This window comes from Oncorhynchus mykiss, chromosome 7, assembly GCF_013265735.2.
Source record: "Oncorhynchus mykiss isolate Arlee chromosome 7, USDA_OmykA_1.1, whole genome shotgun sequence".
In the NCBI taxonomy this organism is placed as follows: Eukaryota; Metazoa; Chordata; class Actinopteri; order Salmoniformes; family Salmonidae; genus Oncorhynchus; species Oncorhynchus mykiss.
Window position 1 is genome coordinate 76,460,239 of NC_048571.1, and position 23,064 is coordinate 76,483,302.

The 23,064-nt window shown below is 44.1% G+C and overlaps 1 protein-coding gene across 3 annotated transcripts in view; it reads right to left on the reverse strand.

The window, feature by feature from the left end:
• Positions 1-9,848: 9,848 nt before the first annotated feature.
• LOC110528512 (copine-9) overlaps positions 9,849-23,064 on the reverse strand; it is a 137,961-nt gene continuing 124,745 nt past the window's right edge. For all 3 annotated transcript variants that reach the window (XM_036984090.1, XM_036984091.1, XM_036984092.1), the window contains 3 exons: positions 22,410-22,512; positions 22,270-22,327; positions 9,849-13,620 (listed from right to left, as the gene is read on the reverse strand). In XM_036984090.1, the coding sequence (XP_036839985.1) occupies positions 13,346-13,620; positions 22,270-22,327; positions 22,410-22,512 (436 nt within the window). In that variant the 3' untranslated portion in view covers positions 9,849-13,345. The remainder of the gene's footprint in view (positions 13,621-22,269; positions 22,328-22,409; positions 22,513-23,064) is intronic.

A 23,064-nucleotide genomic window follows, 5' to 3' on the forward strand; every position in this document is an offset into this window, starting at 1 on the left:
ATTTTTTTTTTTAAATTGAAAGAGTAGGTGTGTCCAAACTTTTGACTGGTACTGTAAGTAGTTGGGATAATGGATTTTCAAGAAGCAAATAGTGCTTTCAATACAACTGGGTACTCAGGGGGGAAAAAAGTTGTCTTGAACACACTGAAGTCAACCATTTCCAGGTTGTTTTGAACACAGCAATAGTGTCACTTAACACATCATGATAATGCAAAACACATCATCATGATGATGTGGCAAGTGACACTTGCTTTTTTTCTTGAAAGCACCAAGGTAAAATCACAATGTCAGTGATCAGGTCAGAAAGGCGAAGCTCTAGAAAGATGCCCACCTTCCCAACATGGAATTCCGGATGGAATGACCATTTTTCCCCAGTCCCGAGCTCACCCCCCCCCCGATCCTATATCTTGAAAACTTAACCGCTGACATGCAAAACATTTTAGGACTGTATCAACAGTGAGTGGACTAATGAAACAAACACCAAAATAGTTTGAGTGGTATTTTCTTTTAACACAAACATGAGTCAAATTCAACCACACTAAAAAGTAATTTGCCTCACCTGGAAACACGCACTTGTGCGGCCTCTCGGGTTCAAAATGGGGCCGCTGGTGATTGGTCAGCTGGGTAGCGCTGCGGAAGCGCTCGCTGCAGATCTCGCACACAAAGGCGTTCTCCTGGTCGTGCTGCTTCACGTGTGCCTTCAGGTTGTAGACTGTAGTGAAACAGCGACTGCATCCCTCCCACTCGCACTTGTGAGGCCGCACCTTGTCGTGGGACTGCAGGTGGCGTTTGTGCTTGTAATAGGTGGTGAAGGCCCAGCCACAGCCCTCAAAAGTGCACTTAAAGGGCCTCTGGTCCTCGGTGTGGTTAAGAAGGTCCATCTTGAGCTTTTGGCACGTGTCAAAGGTGCTGGGGCAGCCGGGCTGGGGACAGCAGTACATCGTGACCAAGGCACCTTTCTTGGAGAGTCCCAAAGCGCCAATGATGCTGACAGGCTGGAAGTCGTCACAGTCGACCGAAGAACCCTCTGCGCTGGGAAACCAAGTCTCCTTTGCTTATGGCTCACAGATTCCGGCTCTCCTGCTTGATGACTGGGAATGTTTCCAGGGAGACACCCAACTCTGACAGTGAACAGTTGTCAGCCACAGCCAGTTCCGAGTCACTCACCCAGCCGAGACTGTTCGTGGAGACCTGCCCGAATACCCGCCATGTTGCTTATTAGACCGGGAAGCCACTCCACAGTTGATCCTCCCAAGAGGCGTAAACTGTGGAATGGACCGGGCAAAACCATATTCAAAAGCCCCTAATAGTCTTAATTTATACTCGTTACATTCATATTATTATCATGGTCATGCATATTTTCTGAAAGCAAAATGAAGTACAATATTTTTTACATGTTTTTATTAATTACCGGGGATTGTGTTATTGAGGTGCCACTATAAGCTCATTTCTGGCCAAATAATTCTACAGAAAGTTTAAAGAAAATTTGAATATTTCAAAGGAGAGACAAGACATCCAAAGTACTAATCTATTCAAATCTTTAAAATAAACAAACATTTAGTGGTCTACTATGTTTAAATGGTAACTTATATTACTCAGCCCTTCGCATTCATTACTACGAGGCCAACTGTGCATGCAACTCTTAATAGTCTACCTTTCTTGACACACACACACATATATATATATATATGTAAAGAACGGTAGACTATCAAGAGTTGAATGAATGTGAAGGAAGTTACCATTCAAACATACATATATATATATATATATATATATATATATATATATATACTGTATATATATATCCCTGAGCTGACAAGGTAAAACATCTGTAATTCTGCCCCTGAAAAAGGCAGCTAACCCACCGTTCCTAGGCTGTCATTATAAATAAGAATTTGTTCTTAACTGACTTGCCTAGTTAAATGAAGGTAAAATAAATATACACACTACCGTTCAAAAGTGTGGGGTCACTTAGAAATGTCCTTGTTTTTGAAAGAAAAGCTATTTTTTTTGTTCAATAAAATAACATCAAATGGATCAGAAATACAGTGTAGACATTGTTAATGTTGTAAATAACTATGTAACTGGAAACAACATACTTTTTATGGAATATCTGCATAGGTGTACAGAGTCCCATTATCAGCAACCATCACCCCTGTGTTCCAATGGCACATTGTGTTAGCTAATCCAAGTTTATCATTTTAAAAGTCTAATTGTTCATTAGAAAACCATTTTGCAATTATGTTAGCCCAACTGAAAACTGTTGTTCTGATTAAAGAAGCAACAAAACTGGCCTTCTTTAGACTAGTTGAGTATCTGGAGCATCAGCATTTGTGGGTTCGATTACAGGCTCAAAATGGCCAGAAACAAATAACTTTCTTCTGAAACTCATCAGTCTATTCTTGTTCTGAGAAATTAATGTGAGAAATTGCCAAGAAACTGAAGATCTCATACAACGCTATGTACTACTCCCTTCACAGAACAGCGCAAACTGGCTCTAACCAGAATACAAAGAGGAGTGAGAGGCCCCCGTGCACAACTGAGCAAGAGCACAAGTATATTAGAGTGTCAGTTTGAGAAACAGATTCCTCACAAGTCCTCAACTGGCAGCTTCATTAAATAGTACCTGCAAAACACCAGTCTCAACGTCAACAGTGAAGTGGCGACTCCAGGATGTTGGCCATCTAGGCAGAGTTGCAAAGAAAAAGCCATATCTCAGACTGGCCAATAAAAATAAAAGATTAAGATGGGGAAAAGAACACAGACACTGGACAGAGGAAGATTGGAAAAAGGTGTCATGGACAGACTAATCTAAGGTGTTCGGATAACAAAGAAGAACGGTCGTGAGATGCAGAAAAATGAAAAGATGCTGGAGGAGTGCTTGATGCCATCTGTCAAGTGTAACGGATGTGAAATAGCTAGCTAGTTAGCGGTGGTGCGCGCTAAATAGCGTTTCAATCGGTGACGTCACTTGCTCTGAGACCTTGAAGTAGTAGTTCCCCTTGCTCTGCAAGGGCTGCGGCTTTTGTGGAGCGATGGGTAACGATGCTTCGTGTTAATTCTGTTAATTGACTACAGCTCAGAACACCATAGTACCCTCCAAGCTCATCAGCAAGCTGGAGGCCCTGGGTCTCAACCCTGCCCTGTGCAATTGGGTCCTGGACATTCTGACGGGCCACTCCAAGGTGGGGAAGGTAGGAAACAACATTTCCACTTCGCTGACCGTCAACATTGGGTCCTCACAAGGGCGTGCTCAGCCCTCTCCTGTACTCCCTGTTCACCCACGACTGCGTGGCCATGCACGCCTCCAACTCAATCTTCAAGTTTGCAGATGACACAACAGTAGTGGGCTTGATTGCTAACAACGACGAGACAGCCTACAGGGAGGAGGTTAGGGCATACGGAGTGTGGTGTCAGGAAAACAACCTCTCACTCAATGTCAACAAAACAAAGGAGATGATCGTGGACTTCAGGAAACAGCAGAGGGAGCACCCCCCTATCCACATCAAAGGGACAGCAGTGGAGAAGGTGGAAAGCTTTAAAGTTCTTTGGCGTACACATCACAGACAAACTGAAATGGTCCACACCCACACAGACAGTGTGATGAAAAAGGCTCAAACAGTGCCTCTTCAACCTCAGGAGGCTGAAGAAATTTGGCTTGTCAACTAAAACCCTGACAAACTTTTACAGGTGCACAATCAAGAGCATCCTGTCAGGCTGTTGCACAGCCTAGTACGGCAACTTCACCGCCCTCAACCGCAAGGCTCTCCAGTGGGTGGTGTGGTATGCACAATTCATCACTGGGGGCAAACTACCTAACCTTCTTGACACCTACAACACCCGATGTCACAGGAAGGCCAAAAAGATCACCAAGGACATCAACCACCCGAGCCACTGCCTGTTCACACCGGTACCATCCAGAAGGCGAGGTCAGTACAGGTGCATCAAAGCTGGGACCGAGAGGCTGAAAAACAGCTTCTATCTCAAGGCCATCAGACTGTTAAATAGCCATCACTAACTCATTGAGTTGAGACCCAATCACTGGACACTTTAATAAAATGGATCACTAGTCACTTCATACAATGCCACTATAAATAATGCCACCTTAATAATGTTTACATATCTTACATTACTCATATCACATGTATACACTGTATTTTATACCATCTATTGCACCTTGCCTATGCCACTCGGCCACCGCTCATCCATATACTTAAATGTACATATTCTCATTCACCCTTTTAGATTTGTGTGTATTAGGTTGTTGTTGGGGAATTGTTAGATTACTTGTTAGATATTACTGCACTGTCGGAACTAGAAACACAAGCATTTCGCTACACTCGCAATAACATCTGCTAACCATGTGCATGTGACAGATAAAGGTTGATTTGATTTGATTGTCATGCAAGTCATCCGCCACTATCACCTCATCTTTCAGCATCATAATGCCTCAAGGATCTGTACACAATTCCTGGATGCTGAAAATGTCCCAGTTCTCACCAGCATACTCACCCATGTCACCCATTGTTGCATGTTTGGGATGCTCTGGATGTACAACAGTGTGATCCAGTTTCAGCCAATATCCAGCAACTTTGAACACGCCATTGAGGAGGAGTGGGACAACATTCCACAGGCCACAATTAACAGCCTGATCAACTCTATGCGTAGGACATGTGCCATGCTTCGTGGGGCAAGTTGGGCAAATGGTTGTCACACCAGATACTGACTGGTCAACAGATGCATATCTGTATCCCCAGTCATGTGAAATCCATAGATTAGGGCCTAATACATTTATTTCACTTGACAGATGTCCTTATATGAACTCTAACTCAGTCAAATATTTGAAATTGTTGTATGTTGTATTTATATTTTTGTTCAGTGTATTTAGGAATTTAGGAAGGACTATGTATACTAGAGAAAACAGTTTACCTATACAGTTGAAGTCGGAAGTTTACATACACCTTAGCCAAATACATTTAAACTCAGTTTTACACAATTCCTGACATTTAATCCCAGTAAAAATTCCCTGTCTAAGGTCAGTTAAGATCACCACTTTATTTTAAGAATGTGAAATGTCAGAATAATAGTAGAGAGAATTATTAATTTCAGCTTTTATTTCATCACATTCCCAGTGGGTCAGAAGTTTACATACACTCAATGAGTATTTGGTAGCATAGCCTTTAAATTGTTTAACTTGGGTCAAACAGTTCGGGTAGCCTTCCACAAGCTTCCCACAATAAGTTGGGTGAATTTTGGCCCATTCCTCCTGACAGAGCTGGTGTAACCGAGTTAGGTTTGTAGGCCTCCTTGCTCTCACACACCTTTTCAGTTCTGCCCACAAATGTTCTATAGGATTGAGGTCAGGGCTTTGTGATGGCCACTCCAATTCCTTGACTTTGTTGTCCTTTAGCCATTTTGCCACAACTTTGGAAGTATGCTTGAGGTCATTGTCCATTTGAAAGACCCATTTGCGACCAAGCTTTAACTTCCTGACTGATGTCTTGCGATGTTGCTTCTATATATCCACATAATTTTCCTGCCTCATGATGCCATCTATTTTGTGAAGTACACCAGTCCCTCCTGCAGCAAAGCCCCCCCATAACATGATGCTTCCACCCCGTGCTTCACGGTTGGGATGGTGTTCTTCGGCTTGCAAGCCTCCCCCTTTTTCCTCCAAACATAACGATGGACATTATGGCCAAACAGTTCTATTTTTGTTTCATCAGACCAGAGGACATTTCTCCAAAAATAATGATCTTTGTCCCCATGTGCAGTTGCAAACCGTAGTCTGGCTTTTTTTATGCTGGTTTTGGAGCAGTGGCTTCTTCCTTGTTGAGCGGCCATTCAGGTTATGTCGATATAGTTTTACTGTGGATATAGATACTTTTGTACCTGTTTCCTCCAGCATCTTCACAAGGTCCTTTGCTGTTGTTCTGGGATTGATTTGCACTTTTCGCACCGAAGGACGTTCATCTCTAGGAGACAGAACGCGTCTCCTTCCTGAGCGGTATGACGGCTGCGTGGTCCCATGGTATTTATACTTGCGTACTATTGTTTGTACAGATGAATGTGGTACCTTCAGGCGTTTGGAAATTGCTCCCCAGGATGAACCAGACTTGTGGACGTCTACAATTGTTTTTCTGAGGTCTTGGCTGATTTCATTAAATTTTCCCATAATGTCAAGCAAAGAGGCACTGAGTTTGAAGGTAGGCCTTGAAATGAATCTACAGGTACACCTCCAATTGACTCAAATGACGTCAATTAGCCTATCAGAAGCTTCTATTTTCTGGAATTTTCCAAGCTGTATAAAGGCACAGCCAACTTGGTGTATGTACACTTCTGACCCAATGGAATTGTGATACAGTGAATTTTAAGTGAAATAATAAGTCTGTAAACAATTGTTGGAAAATGACTTGTGTCATGCACAAAGTAGATGTCCTAACCGACTTGCCAAAGCTGTAGTTTGTTATTAAGGACTGTTATTATTGTCCTGTATGTAAACTTCCGACTTCAACTGTAGTTGTTAGTTTAATCTGTGGGGGGCGACAGTGTCTAGGAGATGGATCCATTTAGCCTCTTTTTGTAGCAAGAAATGGTCAAAATCACCCCTCATTCCTCTGCATTTTCTCTACAGCCCAGATCTTTAGTTCATTGACGGTGTGTTGGTGCTGAATAAAGTGCCCTGCTAGAGGGTAGTTCTCGTCCTTGCATCAAATAGAGCTTTTGTGTTCTGTGGTGCGTGTTCTCAGTGCGTGTGGTCATCCCAATGTATAATATGGAGCCCGGGCACTGGATAGCGTAGATTACTCTTCAGGGTGATGGGCTATTGGTTTTTGGATTAGGAAATTGACTCTGTTTTTGTGATTGTGTGCATCAGGATCAGTGTGTGCATGGGTAATGGCCTATAGGGAGTGGGAGGCAGTGGTGACCTGTCAAACAGGGCTTGCCTGTTTTGCATGTTATTTTGGTGTTAATACGTGTCACATATCAGTTTGCAAACAATGTAAAAAATGTATATATCTTTGAGGTAATAAAACCACATACAAACATGGTCTCTTTTTTGTTTTCTTGAGTAAGCCAACTCCAAAATGCAGATGTTTCAGCCTAGCTCAGTGCTTTCTGTGGTGGTGGGGCAAGCCAGAAGAAAATGCGAAGCGTTGAGCTGTGATTGTCTCAGTGTTCTGTCACTCATGGGGACACTAGGTAACCGTCAAGTCTAAGGGTAGAGCTAGAAAATTCCAGCCCTTTGGGTGCTGCCATAGAGTTACATTAGAAGTGCCCATCCAAGAAGGCTCAAGGTCATTGGCCACAGATAAAATTACGTAAAATCACGTTATATGTACAGTAGCTTTGATTGGAATGATCATGTCAACATCATACTTTAAAAATCTTAGCTAGCAGTCATCATCATGAATCAAGTCGACAATATACTGGCAAATCCTTTTTAATCCTTGTCATATGAAGAGAAATTATAGATAAAACATATCGGTGCTCATCGGCCATAAACATTACACAACAAGTTGGAAATCACAAATTCAATAATGAGTGGTTTGGAAGAAATCAGTGACAGTGGCTAACTGCAAACATTGCAAAGCAATCACTAGCCTGCTATTCAGTGGAGTGGCTGTGTGGTTCCAAATCTGGGATTAAGTTTAAAATGATAAACATTCAACATTGGTCATGCTGTCAATGAAGCATGATTTGAGCCACGCTCAAAACAACTGTAAACTCGGAACTGGGAAAACTTGACTTTAGTGAGTTCAAGACAACTGGGAAGTCGGGAATAAACAAGCTCCGACTGGGAAAATACATTTTGAATGGTCATCGAACTCGTAATTGTAATTCTGGCCTCTTTCTAGAGCTACGACCTGAAGAACAATGACGTTATCATGATTCAACCTTGTTCTTTTCTCAGTTCCCAGTTGTTTTGAAAGCACCATAAATTCAGAGAATGCCAGACTTTGATGACAAAATTTGCCCACAAGAAGGATCGCCACGGCACCTTCCTGTTCAAGTGAGCACAGTACAAAAAGGTATTGTACGTTGCTGCAGAAATGATGTAATATGCCAGGGAGATATGTATACTGTAGCTAAGAAAGTCATACTACGTTTATGTTGTGTAGTAAGATATTAGTAGCCCATGTGCATCGCCCTAATAAGAAAGAAAGAATTGCAACGTGTAACGTCTGCTTCCAACTCACACCCTCAAACACATAGATCCCCTGAACGCAGATCACTTTCCAGCCCACACCCTCAAACACATAGATCCCCTGAACACAGATCACTTTCCAGCCCACACCCTCAAACACATAGATCCCCTGAACGCAGATCACTTTCCAGCCCACCTTCCAGCTCACACTCTCAAACACATAGATCCCCTGAACGCAGATCACTTTCCAGCCCACCTTCCAGCTCACACTCTCAAACACATAGATCCCCTGAACGCAGATCACTTTCCAGCCCACACTCTCAAAGACATAGATCCCCTGAACGCAGCTCACTTTCCAGCCCACACCCTCAAACACATAGATCCCCTGAACGCAGATCACTTTCCAGCCCACACTCTCAAAGACATAGATCCCCTGAACGCAGCTCACTTTCCAGCCCACACCCTCAAACACATAGATCCCCTGAACGCAAATCACTTTCCAGCCCACACCCTCAAATACCGATACCCTGAACGCAGATCACTCTCCAGATCCAAATCACCTGAACTCTGATCACCTGTTCACACACCTGTTTGTCATTTACACACACTATTTAGTTCAGTTCTTTGCACCCCATCACTGTGAGGTATTGTTTGTTTTGTGACACACGTCTTTCGTAACGCTGGGTTTCCTGTGATTTACTCCTCCTGTGTATGATAGTTTTTGTCTGCCTCACTAACAATGCATTTTGCCTATTCCCTGCATGTACTTTAGCCTATTGGATTTCCTGTTATCTCCCAGACTACGTTACTAGCCTTTTCCCTGCCTGTACTGTTGCACTTTTGGACCCCCTGTGTATGACCTTCTGCCTGCCCCTGGACCCAACTACCTGCCTCCTCCTGTGTATGACCTTCTGCCTGCCCCTGGACCCAGCTACCTGCCTCTTCCTGTGTATGACCTTCTGCCTGCCCCTGGATTCAGCTACCTGCCTCCTCCTGTGGTCCTTTGCAATAAACACCTGCTGTGCACTGCGCTTGAAACCAGCTCTCCGTCTCCCCTCGTGTGCATTACACAACGCTGCTGAGTTTTTCACCCTCAACCGTTTCCTGTGTGTATCAAGAATGGTCCATCACCCAAAGGACATCCAGCCAACTTGACACAACTGTGGGAAGTATTGGAGTCAACATGGGCCAGAATCACTGTGGAACAGTTGACACCTTATAAAGTCCATTCTCTGACGAATTGAGGCTGTTCTGAGGGCAAAAGGGGGTGCAACTCAATATGAAGGTGTTCCTAATGTTTTGTCCACTCATTGTACAGTCCATGGTCAGCATGCACACTAATATACAAAAAACATTTTAAATGCTTGAAAGTGTTGGTCAATGTATGACCAGTAATGTCATTAATATATGACACCTATAAATGTGTTAATGTAACTAGATATGGAGTATTTTTATCCATATTTAAGTCTCAGTATTACTAATTCACTGTGAGGGCTTTCTCTAAATTTCACAGATTACCATGTAGGCCAATTGGGCATAGTTACGGACAACAGTAAGGGCAGACATCCACCATGCACAATAATAATTAATATGATTTCTTTGGGGAAGTGAGATGCACTATCCAGGTCACTGACTTTTCTTGAAACAGGATTTTGTTAATTCATAGAACAAATATAATCTACCAACTTTTATACTGAGATGAGTCTTAATAATATATCTTTATTTGATATCTAAGCTAAAGATATATAAAACAAATGTACAAACTTACAAATAGGTTTTGACCAACACAAATGGACATGGCATGACATTGATTTACATTTATAGAGTCATTTAAGAAAGAAAATCAGGAGGAAGACTGATCACATAATATTCTGTACAGGAACTCCGATATATTTACATTAGTTATACTTATAAGCAAAAGCTACACTGAACACAAAGCCAGACAATCATGCTTTATGCTAAAATGTTCAGCAGGTGATGTGAGGTTGACTTTTTGACTTTATAACACTGTTACACACATGCACTAAAAACGGCCTATTAGAAATCCATACTATTCAAATGTTCTATTATATTTTGGGGTTATTATATTGGCAGTTCCTGTATACTATACAGTGTACAACAAAGAACATTGACAAAATTCAATACACAATCCAGTCTTTTACAAAACCAACCAAGCACAGAACACTCGCCAAATAGGAATGTTTTAGTCAATTTCAAATGTGAAGAACAGTTATTTTTGACGACCACAACCATCAGCAGTGTGTCGACTAATCAGGTTAGCATGCAAAATAATGCAGTTATGACTTCATTGAATAATATAAAAATAGAATCCTCCCTACACACACACACACACACACACACACACACACACACACACACACACACACACACACACACACACACACACACACACACACACACACACACACACACACACACACACACACGTGGGATTATGACATAATTAAGGCCACATATCCATCTCTTCCTAAGTCAACTCTTCATACTACTGTCCATCTTATTCTATAGCCAGTGCTTGACTTGGACTGAAATAGGTTCCGGTACTCAGCTCCACAATACTTTTTAGCTAATGTTTTATAAGAGTAACAGGAGCTCAAGCTGTAGAACATTTGACGTGCCGATACTCAGCTCCGGTGAGCTGCTGTCCAAGTCCAGCACTGGTATTGTCTCTAGTTGACTTGCTGTCACAATGCCCCAAATGCTTGATCGTTTCCCTAAAGTTTGGTCTCAAAAGATTCCCTCATGGTTTCTCTCTTCCCAGGGTATCTAAGGGCCACCCCACAATCTTTCCAATATATGGTTAGGTCCAAGCACTCTCCTTAAGTGCTATGTGAAAATGGAACGGTAACATTTGGCACCAACATCAACAAACTATTGTTATGCAATTTACTAACAGAGAAATAAAAAAAATTGCAAGAGAAGCCATGTCTGTTGTTGGCACGGTCAAAAATGTTATGGTAAACTACCACTATGTAAGAGAGAGTGAATGAATGGAGAGATGGGAACAAAGGTATGTGTGTGCAGTGTATGAGAGAGAGAGAGTGAGAAAGAGAAAGAGAGAGAGAAACAGAGAAAGAAAAAGAGAGAGAGAAATCAAACAAATCACAATAGATGCTTGAATGCAAAATACAAACTTTGTTTGAATGATCCCTTCTAGCCAGGCATTCCTCAAAGAACAAAGGCATAATAAAACGACTAGTACAAAAAAGAATGCATTACATGCATTGTAAACAAACTAGTGTAGAGCCTATGAGCCCAACCAAAACAACAATGAATATATAGACCCATATCTCATTAACCAGAGCTGTGGCGGAGAGAAATCATGCATACATTTGCTATGTAGAGCAGCCATTTCCAACTCCCTCTAAACAGGCTGTGGCGAGGGACCACACTTTTGAGAAGAACTTATGCAGAGGCCTCTTCTCTTTCCAGAAACAATGGATGGACTTGGTGACCGTGAAGCGTTGATGCGTTCTTTGCTACATCTAAGCACTTTTGTTCAGCGAGCGCATGCCGAGTCTTTCTGAAACTAAACAGGAGCTCCACAGATTTTGAAAGATGGAGCAGGTTTTCCCACCATTGACCGACCACTTCATTAATGATTCATTTTTTAATCACCGGGCAAAAGCTAGGAAAAGTTTCAATTTGGAAGGAGGAAATCAAGGACAAGTTTTAAAATAGCTGACTCGGTACTGTACTAATATAATAATAATAATTTGGTGGGTGCTTATTATTGTCCTATTTTATACATGTGACTTAGACCTGTATGTGTGAATTGGAAATGTGCTTTTTGCATATCCCAACTCCCCCTGAGACACCCTTGGAGAGTGGGGTCACAGCCAGGTATATTGAGACCGATGTTTGGGCCAGAAATAACCTGTGCAGGGACATCAGACGACCAGTTGTATGGTGGTTGAAAAGAAACGGAGGAGGGGGTATTTCAAGCTATGCTCCATCTCAAGCCAATTTCAATTTACGACCCTTCATTTTGAAGATGAATGCTTTTCTCTGAACAGAAGTACGCAATTGCCAGCTAGCAGGCCCTTGTGACCAAAGTTATTTCAATATTTACACATTCTGTCTCTAAATGTATTTTCTGATCTGAAATATAGCCATCCATAGGCCATACTAATTAACATATACATTTCAACACGTGGAATATATCAGGAATATATTTTTTCAAGAAGTAACATTCAACTACCTATATACATATAGTGTGGACTGGCATAGCACAATATATTCACTATTCAATCAACCCCTGGACAAGAAGAACCAGTCCTTGCAAAAATGTTGTAAAGATATATAAACACAATGACTCCAGTTGCTGAGGCTGAGACCACAACTGTCCAGATGCCATATTGTTTCGGTCAGAAATGCCCTGAGTAGACACCAAACATGAAGATACTGTGTTTTTAACTTGTTTTGGATATTAACTGACTTTCTGCAATGTTTATAGTGTCATTATACACATGAAAAATATACATTAGCCAGAGAGGGGTCAAAGTAGAATACTACCATGGCAACCCAAGCGGCCAGTTTGTTGCTGTTTCTGTTTCGGACCACAAGAAGATGCAGGGATGAAACACTCATTGCATGCAGAACTAGAGAGGAAAAAAGGTGAACATCTATCTCTCTTTATGTCCGTCGAAAAGTCCACAAACTCTTGCTTTTTCTGACGTTTAACTGTGACCGATCCCTGAACCCTTAAATAAGAAATAAGCTAAGGGTTAGGTAAGGGGCTGGCGACCGCGGAGGCAGTTCCAACAGTTCTCGCCCCAAAGGTCACGCTGCATTTGACCCCCGTTGAGCTGTAGAGTCGTTACATCACAGCAGGGGGGCTGTGTCCGCCAGGCTGGACATCGCTACGGCAGTGAGATAAAAGAAGAATCAGGAAAATAGCTGACTTCAACATGGAAGGAGCGGTAGTGAAAAAGCTTTCAGTGCTATTGCAGTCTACCCCTCTGACTAGGACAGCAACTGCCTGTGTGTGTGTGTGTGTGTGTGTGTGTGTGTGTGTGTGTGTGTGTGTGTGTGTGTGTGTTCATGTCCACACCAACTGCTTCAGTGTGTCTCTTCAGGTATTCGCTACAACTGAAAATGGTCCAAACCATGGCCCTATGGCCCTAGACCTAAGACCCCCCCGACCTCTGACTCCACCCCAACCAAACCCCACTTTCAGATGCACAGGTTGTTGAGTCCTAGAGGGGCGGTAGTGGTGGTGGAGGAGGTGGGCAGGGCAGGCTGGGGCTCGATGTCTCTCGTTTTCATGAAACCCAGCAGCTGCTCGGGGATCTCTGCCAACACGTCCTTGGCCAGCCGTGCCATGCTCAGCACCTGGTTGCCCTGGCGGTCAATATAGTCCCGGAACGGCACAAACTGGACTATATCTCGCTCAGCAATGCGCCCCTTAGAGGACACTCTGACCTCATCACCGTCCAGTTCCTCCATCGCTACAGAACAGAGAGAGAGAGACAGAGAGCGTCAGAAACAGAGAGAGAGAGACAGAGTCAGAGACAGAGAGAGACAGAGTCAGAGACAGAGAGAGACAGAGTCAGAGACAGACAGACAGACAGACAGACAGACAGACAGACAGACAGACAGACAGACAGACAGACAGACAGACAGACAGAGAAAAAGAGAGAGAGAGAAAAAGAGAGAGATAGAGAGGGAGAGACATACAGAGTCAGGGAGAGGCAGAGGTAGAGACAGATAGTCAGAGAAAGAGAGAGTCAGAAACAGAGTGAGAGAGACAGAGGGTCAGAGACAGAGAGAGTCCGAGAGAAAGACAGACAGTCAGAGAGATCCAGAGAGAAGCAGAGGCAGAAAGAGACAGAGAATCAGAGACAGAGTCAGAGAGAGAGAAAGAGTCAGAGAGAGTCAGAGAGAGAGAGAGAGTCAGTGACAGAAAGAGTCAGAGACCGAGAAAGTCAGAGTTAGAGACAGAGGTAGAGAAATGGGACAGCAATAGGAAGAGAGATGGAATCAGAGTTAGAGACAGAGGTAGAGTCAGACAGAGATAACGACACATAGCTCCAATTGTTAGACAGAATGATGAAAGACATAATCCTCTAAGTAAACCCCACAGAAAACATATTTAAAAAAAATGATCCTCAGACTTCAAACTACCATTATTAGGACTGATTCTAAAGCCACAATGTATACTTTTTATTACATGTTTTTAAAATCATCACTGCATGTCTAATAAATCACTGTGTGTGTTTATTTAATGAAAATAACTCAAATACATTTCAGATCATTTATTACCCTGAACCTCCTTTTGCCCTTGAAATGCTCAGTCTGACCATGTGGGCATTAGGAAAGAAATTTGAAGATACACAACCCTGATTGGCTGATAGGATGGTCGAGAGCCCACCCCCTTCCACAGAATAACTGTCATTGGTTTATTACAATCAGATCAGATTGTGACAGCATGATCTGGGGAAAAAAAAACTCCATCCCACCTGAACAGGCTCCCAATTTCATAGTATTATGGAAATATATTTATTTCATATTTTAAACAGGACAATCACGTTTTTAACTGTACTACCCCTTTAATAATATCTAAGGCATCTATATTAGGAAGTCTTGTCTGAGAACTTATAACTTCCTAATATGGATTCCGTAAAATGTCTAATAGTCTAAACCCCTATAACACCACCGCCCCCTTCCCGGCCACCCTAGACCCACCTCAGTTTGCATACCTTCCCAACAGGTCCACAGATGACGCTATCATCTCACACTGCACGCTGCCCTATCCCATCTGGACAAAAAAAAAATACCTATGAAAGAATTCTGTTCATTAACTACAGCTCAGCATTCAACGCCATAGTACCCCCCAAGCTCATCATCAAGCTGGAGGCCCTGGGTCTCAACCCCGCCCTGTGCAACTGGGTCCTGGACTTTGACGGGCCGCCCCCCAGGTGGGGAAGATAGGAAACAACATCTCCACTTCGCTGACCGTCAACACTGGGTCCCCACAAGGGTGTGTACTCAGCCCTCTCCTGTACTCCCTGTTCACCCACAACCGCGTGGCCATGCACGCCTCCAACTCAATCAACAAGTTTACAGACGACACAACATTAGTGAGCTTGATCACCAACAACGACAAGACAGCCTACAGGGAGGAGGTGAGGACACATGGAGTGTGGTGTCAGGAAAACAACCTCTCACTCAACGTCAACAAGAAAAAGGAGATGATCGTGGACTTCAGAGGGAGCATCCCCCTATCCACATCGAAGGGACAGCAGTGGACAAGGTGGAAAGTTTTAACTTCCTCGGCATACACATCACGGACAAACTGAAATGGTCCACCCACACAGACAGTGTGGTGAAGAAGGCGAAACAGCACCTCTTCAACCTCAGGAGGCTGAAGAAATTTGGCTTGTCACCCAAAACCCTGACAAACCTTTACAGGTGCACAATCGAGAGCATCCTGTCGGGCTGTAACACAGCCTGGTAGGGCAACTGCACTGCCCTCAACCGCAAGGCTCTCCAGAGGGTGATCATCAAGGACAATAACCACCCGAGCCACTGCCTGTTCACACCGCTATCATCCAGAAGGCTAGGTCAGTACAGGTGCATCAAAGCTGGGACCGAGAGATTGAGAAACAGCTTCTATCTCAAGGCCATCAGACACATAAACAGCAACCACTAACTCAGAGAGGCTGCTTCCCACATTGAGACCCAACCACTGGACACTATAATAAATGGACTAGTCACTTTAAATAATGGCACTTTAAAAATGTTTACATATCTTACATTACTCATATCGCATGTATATACTGTATTTTATACCATCTACTGCACCTTGCCTATGCCGCTCGGCCATCACTCATCCATAAACTTACAGTGCCTTGCGAAAGTATTCGGCCCCCTTGAACTTTGCGACCTTTTGACACATTTCAGGCTTCAAACATAAAGATATAAAACTGTATTTTTTTGTGAAGAATCAACAACAAGTGGGACACAATCATGAAGTGGAACGACATTTATTGGATATTTCAAACTTTTTTAACAAATCAAAAACTGAAAAATTGGGCGTGCAAAATTATTCAGCCCCCTTAAGTTAATACTTTGTAGCGCCACCTTTTGCTGCGATTACAGCTGTAAGTCGCTTGGGGTATGTCTCTATCAGTTTTGCACATCGAGAGACTGACATTTTTTCCCATTCCTCCTTGCAAAACAGCTCAAGCTCAGTGAGGTTGGATGGAGCGCATTTGTGAACAGCAGTTTTCAGTTCTTTCCACAGATTCTCGATTGGATTCAGGTCTGGACTTTGACTTGGCTATTCTAACACCTGGATATGTTTATTTTTGAACCATTCCATTGTAGATTTTGCTTTATGTTTTGGATCATTGTCTTGTTGGAAGACAAATCTCCATCCCAGTCTCAGGTCTTTTGCAGACTCCATCAGGTTTTCTTCCAGAATGGTCCTGTATTTGGCTCCATCCATCTTCCCATCAATTTTAACCATCTTCCCTGTCCCTGCTGAAGAAAAGCAGGCCCAAATCATGATGCTGCCACCACCATGTTTGACAGTGGGGATGGTGTGTTCAGGGTGATGAGCTGTGTTGCTTTTACGTCAAACATAACGTTTTGCATTGTTGCCAAAAAGTTCAATTTTGGTTTCATCTGACCAGAGCACCTTCTTCCACATGTTTGGTGTGTCTCCCAGGTGGCTTGTGGCAAACTTTGAACAACACTTTTTATGGATATCTTTAAGAAATGTCTTTCTTCTTGCCACTCTTCCATAAAGGCCAGATTTGTGCAATATACGACTGATTGTTGTCCTATGGACAGAGCCTCCCACCTCAGCTGTAGATCTCTGCAGTTCATCCAGAGTGATCATGGGCCTCTTGGCTGCATCTCTGATCAGTCTTCTCCTTGTATGAGCTGAAAGTTTAGAGGGATGGCCAGGTCTTGGTAGATTTTCAGTGGTCTGATACTCCTTCCATTTCAATATTATTGTTTGCACAGTGCTCCTTGGGATGTTTAAAGCTTGGGAAATCTTTTTGTATCCAAATCCGGCTTTAAACTTCTTCACAACAGTATCTCGGACCTGCCTGGTGTGTTCCTTGTTCTTCATGATGCTCTCTGCGCTTTTAACGGACCTCTGAGACTATCACAGTGCAGGTGCATTTATACGGAGACTTGATTACACATAGGTGGATTGTATTTATCATCATTAGTCATTTAGGTCAACATTGGATCATTCAGAGATCCTCACTGAACTTCTGGAGAGAGTTTGCTGCACTGAAAGTAAAGGGGCTGAATAATTTTGCACGCCCAATTTTTCAGTTTTTGATTTGTTAAAAAAGTTTGAAATATCCAATAAATGTCGTTCCACTTCATGATTGTGTCCCACTTGTTGTTGATTCTTCACAAAAAAATACAGTTTTATATCTTTATGTTTGAAGCCTGAAATGTGGCAAAATGTCGCAAAGTTCAAGGGGGCCGAATACTTTCACAAAGCACTGTATATGTACATAGTCTCATTTACCCCTTGTGTGTTTTAGGTAGTTGTTGGGGAATTGTTAGATATTACTACACTGACGGAATTAGAAGCACAAGCATTTCGCCCCACTTGCATTAACATCTGCTAACCGTGTGTATTTGACCAATAAAATTTGATTTTAACTCAACTCTGGACCTCAAAGCCAGTTCCATTGCATTTTTTCATGGTTCCCCTCTAATAAGGGACTGATTCAGACCTGGGACACCAGGTGTGTGCAATTAATTATCAGGTAGAACACAAAACCAGCAGGCTCCGGACCTTGTAGGGTCAGAGTTGAATAACCTTGGACTACACCATGGATACTGAAATCTGTTTTGGTATTGAGGAATGGGAATGGGCTGGAGACCTATCCAGTGCTTTAACCCATCAGCGGTCATGAAGGAAAGGGAGCAAGTTATACCTATTGGGACGAGATCATGCGGCATGTTTGAAGAGGACTGACTGGGGATATTATAAATGGCACTACAGAGATGACAGATGGCTGTAGGCAGAATATAGTAGTGCAGAGGAAGAGAGGGGGTGAAGGGACAGCAGGAGGGCAGGGAAGGGGGCCAGGTGCCTTGGGTAAACCCGGACATGTGGGGGGCATCCCCTGAGTCACAGGGACTTATACAGAGCCTCCTGCTCCTTTGAACGTCACACACGCACACACACATACAGACAGAGGGGTGTATACACACATGCACTCTCACACACACTCCGCCTTCTGTTCCCTATGAATGTCACACACATGACACACACAGGTGTGTGTGTGTGTGTGTGTGTGTGTGTGTGTGTGTGTGTGTGTGTGCGTGTACCTTCAGGCACAGGGGTGCTTAGTACACACTGATGATGCACACACGTTCACCGCACGCATGCACATACACACACAAACACCCTCAGACACACACACACGTACAGACACACACACAGACACCCACAGAAAAACAGCTTCATCAAAACATGTGGGGGATTTGGAGAGAGGAATAGTGTGACGGAAAGATTTACAGAGAAAGAGAGCGTAAGAGAGGGGAGGATGGTAATAGCAGAAGAGAGAGAAGAGAAGATGGTGCTTCAAGGTCCAATGCAGCCGTATTTATCTCAAAATACAATAATTTCTGTGTAACAATTAATTTCCTTTCTGTTTTCATTTAAAATAGACAAAAAAAAATAGCTGCGTAGCAAAGAGCATTTTTGTCTGGGAATGTTCAAGTGTGTGTGTGTGTGTGTGTGTGTGTGTGAGACAGTCTGTTTGCATAGGCTCCCTGTGGAGAGAGAGTTCCCCAGCTTCCTTCTGACTGAGCTAAAGGATGATATGAAAGTGTAGATGAATCAAATACCCCTCTTCCTATAGAACATTTAAACCTAAAGTTAGGAACATTCTCCAACCATCACACACTCTGGAGCAAGCAGTCAACCCACCACACACTCTGGAGTAAGCAGTCAACCCACCACACACTCTGGAGTAAGCAGTCAACCCACCACACACTCTGGAGCAAGCAGTCAACCCACCACACACTCTGGAGTAAGCAGTCAACCCACCACACACTCTGGAATAAGCAGTCAACCCACCACACACTCTGGAGTAAGCAGTCAACCCACCACACACTCTGGAGTAAGCAGTCAACCCACCACACACTCTGGAGTAAGCAGTCAACCCACCACACACTCTGGAGTAAGCAGTCAACCCACCACACACTCTGAAGCAAGCAGTCAACCCACCACACACTCTGAAGCAAGCAGTCAACCCACCACACACTCTGGAGTAAGCAGTCAACCCACCACACACTCTGGAGCAACCAGTCAACCCACCACACACTCTGGAGCAAGCAGTCAACCCACCACACACTCTGGAGCAAGCAGTCAACCCACCACACAATCTGGAGCAAGCAGTCAACCCACCACACACTCTGGAGCAAGCAGTCAACCCACCACACACTCTGGAGCAAGCAGTCAACCCACCACACACTCTGGAGCAAGCAGTCAACCCACCACACACTCTGGAGTAAGCAGTCAACCCACCACACACTCTGGAGCAAGCAGTCAACACACCACACACTCTGGAGCAAGCAGTCAACCCACCACACACTCTGGAGCAAGCAGTCAACCCACCACACACTCTGGAGTAAGCAGTCAACCCACCACACACTCTGGAGTAAGCAGTCAACCCACCACACACTCTGGAGTAAGCAGTCAACCCACCACACACTCTGGAGTAAGCAGTCAACCCACCACTCACTCTGAAGCAAGCAGTCAACCTACCACACACTCTGGAGCAAGCAGTCAACCAACCACACACTCTGGAGCAAGCAGTCAACCCACCACACACTCTGGAGCAAGCAGTCAACCCACCACACACTCTGGAGTAAGCAGTCAACCCACCACACACTCTGGAGCAAGCAGTCAACCCACCACACACTCTGGAGCAAGCAGTCAACTCACCACACACTCTGGAGTAAGCAGTCAACCCACCACACACTCTGGAGTAAGCAGTCAACCCACCACACACTCTGGAGCAAGCAGTCAACCCACCACACACTCTGGAGCAAGCAGTCAACCCACCACACACTCTGGAGCAAGCAGTCAACCCACCACACACTCTGAAGTAAGCAGTCAATCCACCACACACTCTGGAGCAAGCAGTCAACCCACCACACACTCTGGAGCAAGCAGTCAACCCACCACACACTCTGGAGTAAGCAGTCAACCCACCACACACTCTGGAGCAAGCAGTCAACCCACCACACACTCTGGAGTAAGCAGTCAACCCACCACACACTCTGGAGTAAGCAGTCAACCCACCACACACTCTGGAGTAAGCAGTCAACCCACCACACACTCTGGAGTAAGCAGTCAACCCACCACACATTCTGGAGTAAGCAGTCAACCCACCACACACTCTGGAGTAAGCAGTCAACCCACCACACACTCTGGAGTAAGCAGTCAACCCACCACACACTCTGGAGCAAGCAGTCAACTCACCACACACTCTGGAGCAAGCAGTCAACCCACCACACACTCTGGAGCAAGTAGTCAACCCACCACACACTCTGGAGCAAGCAGTCAACTCACCACACACTCTGGAGCAAGCAGTCAACCCACCACACACTCTGGAGCAAGCAGTCAACCCACCACACACTGGAGCAAGCAGTCAACCCACCACACATTAAACTCTAGCGGTTTAATTTATACGCTTTTAAATACACATTCCCCAACTCTCTCTCTCCCTTTTCTGTCACGCACGCACACGCACAACTACGGCAGCCACCCCTGATCCCTCGTACAGCCCTGTGTAGTGTCTAATAGGTCCCTCAGAGATCTATCTCCCTTGTCGTTAGGCATGACTCATTTCCCTTCTCCTTTTCCCTTCCCCAACTACCGCCAGTAGTTTTTTAATAATTAAAATCACTTAGCCAATTAGCTTTTGGAATATTTGGCATGTTTACTTTGCGAGAGTCTCCGCTTTGTGTTGCTTCTCTGAAGATCTCAGCTGTCCAACTCAACTCTTTCTCACTTTGCTAGGAAGAAACAAGCTTAATTTCAAATTGCACCCTATTACCTATTTAGTCCACTACTTTTGACCACAGGAAAAAGGGAGGCATCCACAATCCCATTCTACGGAGTGCCATTTCAGGATTTCCCTTGGCCAGGCCGTTGTGCACTTGCTGCGTTGTCATCATTACCCAGGGATAAAAATGAGCATGGTAGGTAGAGAAGGATATCACCCCAACAGAATTATCTCCTGCTGCATATTACTGTTAGCAAAACAAAATGGTACCACGAGTAAACAATGGTACCACGAGTAAACAATGTGAGTGAATGGATTGTTTACATTGTAATATTATTCTTCTATGCCATTAGCCTTCTGAGCTAAAGCCAGGTGACCAAGGTAACAGAGCCAAAGTCTAACCCATCGGGCGCGTGTTCATTAGGCACCATACGGAAGAAATGGACTGAAACAAGGAGGGACGACATGGAAATTGCTCATTTCGTATTCGATTGCAAGAAATTTTAAAACGTTTTCCATGGCCTGCCCTACGGAATACGATCCAGGAGTCACTCACTCTGAGTTCCCATCCACTGAGAGACATGACACAGGAGTCACGACCTGTTACCAATGAGGCTAATGCAATGCTAATGATTATTTGGGATGGGAAGAAGGAATGAACACCCCCCTCTTCCTGGACAGCTACTAATAACGTCAGTTTTACTCCGCCCAATGCACCTTGGGCGTGCAGGATTTTGTTCCAAACCTGCTATAAGACTCATGCTGCTCGTCAGGATCAAATCAGGTGTGTTAGAAGAGTATAACAGATCCAGAGCAAAAGCCCAGCTCTACAGGAGGAGGGATGGGCATCCTCGCTGTATCTCCAAGGCAGGGGGAGAGCGAGGAGGGGATTCACCAGTTCCTAAAACCTTTGGGAAGGAGATTGCAGTAAGTGTTGTTTTGTCACCTACCCTGCTGATCCTTAGTGCACTTCACAGGCTGTGAAGCCTCTGATCAGAAGCTGTGAACCTTGAATGGCTTTTTTGACAGTGGAGCTAGGTACTTTGGGCGTGCGCACACACACATGCCGGATGTACATGCGCACACACACCCACTTACCGTCAAACTCAGCAGGGCCTACTCCCACTATGATGATAGACATGGGCAGAGCGGCAGCCTGTGAGAAAGGGGATAACACACAAAGGTGATGTGTGAGGTACATGTGCCCCCCCCCACACACACACACGATAAGCACTCACATTGACCACAGCCTCCTTGGTCTGCACCATGTCTGAGATGACTCCGTCTGTGATCATCAACAGCACAAAGTACTGGGATCCATCAGTCACATCCTCAGCACACCTGCATAGAGCAACACACCACAGGATGAATCCTCAGCTTCTGTGGCTACTGTATGTGAGTAGGTGTAGGTGTGTGTGCTTGCGTGCGTGCGTATGTGTATGATGTGTGTGTGTGTGTGTGTGTGTGTGTGTGTGTGTAAGAGAGAGACTTTCTTCTGTCTTCTGGTTTTCTGTAGTTATAGCATTACACTATTTGAGTACCGTTACACTAAACTGAGCTCCATTGTCAGACATTATGTTGTCTAGACCTACACGTTCTTACATCACAATTAGACGTTCATCCAAGTTTCTCAAAAGTCAGATTTCAAAGTTGTTCTAAATGTCCAATTTCAAAGAGTTTAAGGTTAAGTTTAGGCATAAACTTCACATTTTTAAGGTTGGTTTTAAGTTTAGGCATTAAATCTGAATTCTTAAGGTAAGGGCATTAACTCTGAATGGTTAAGGTAAGGGTTAAGGTTTGGGATAGGCATAAAACAAAAATTCAGATTTTCTGTCTAAGTGACAGAAATGTTGTGTTGTCTAGACTGTTGATATAGAAGTGTTGTGTTTTGTC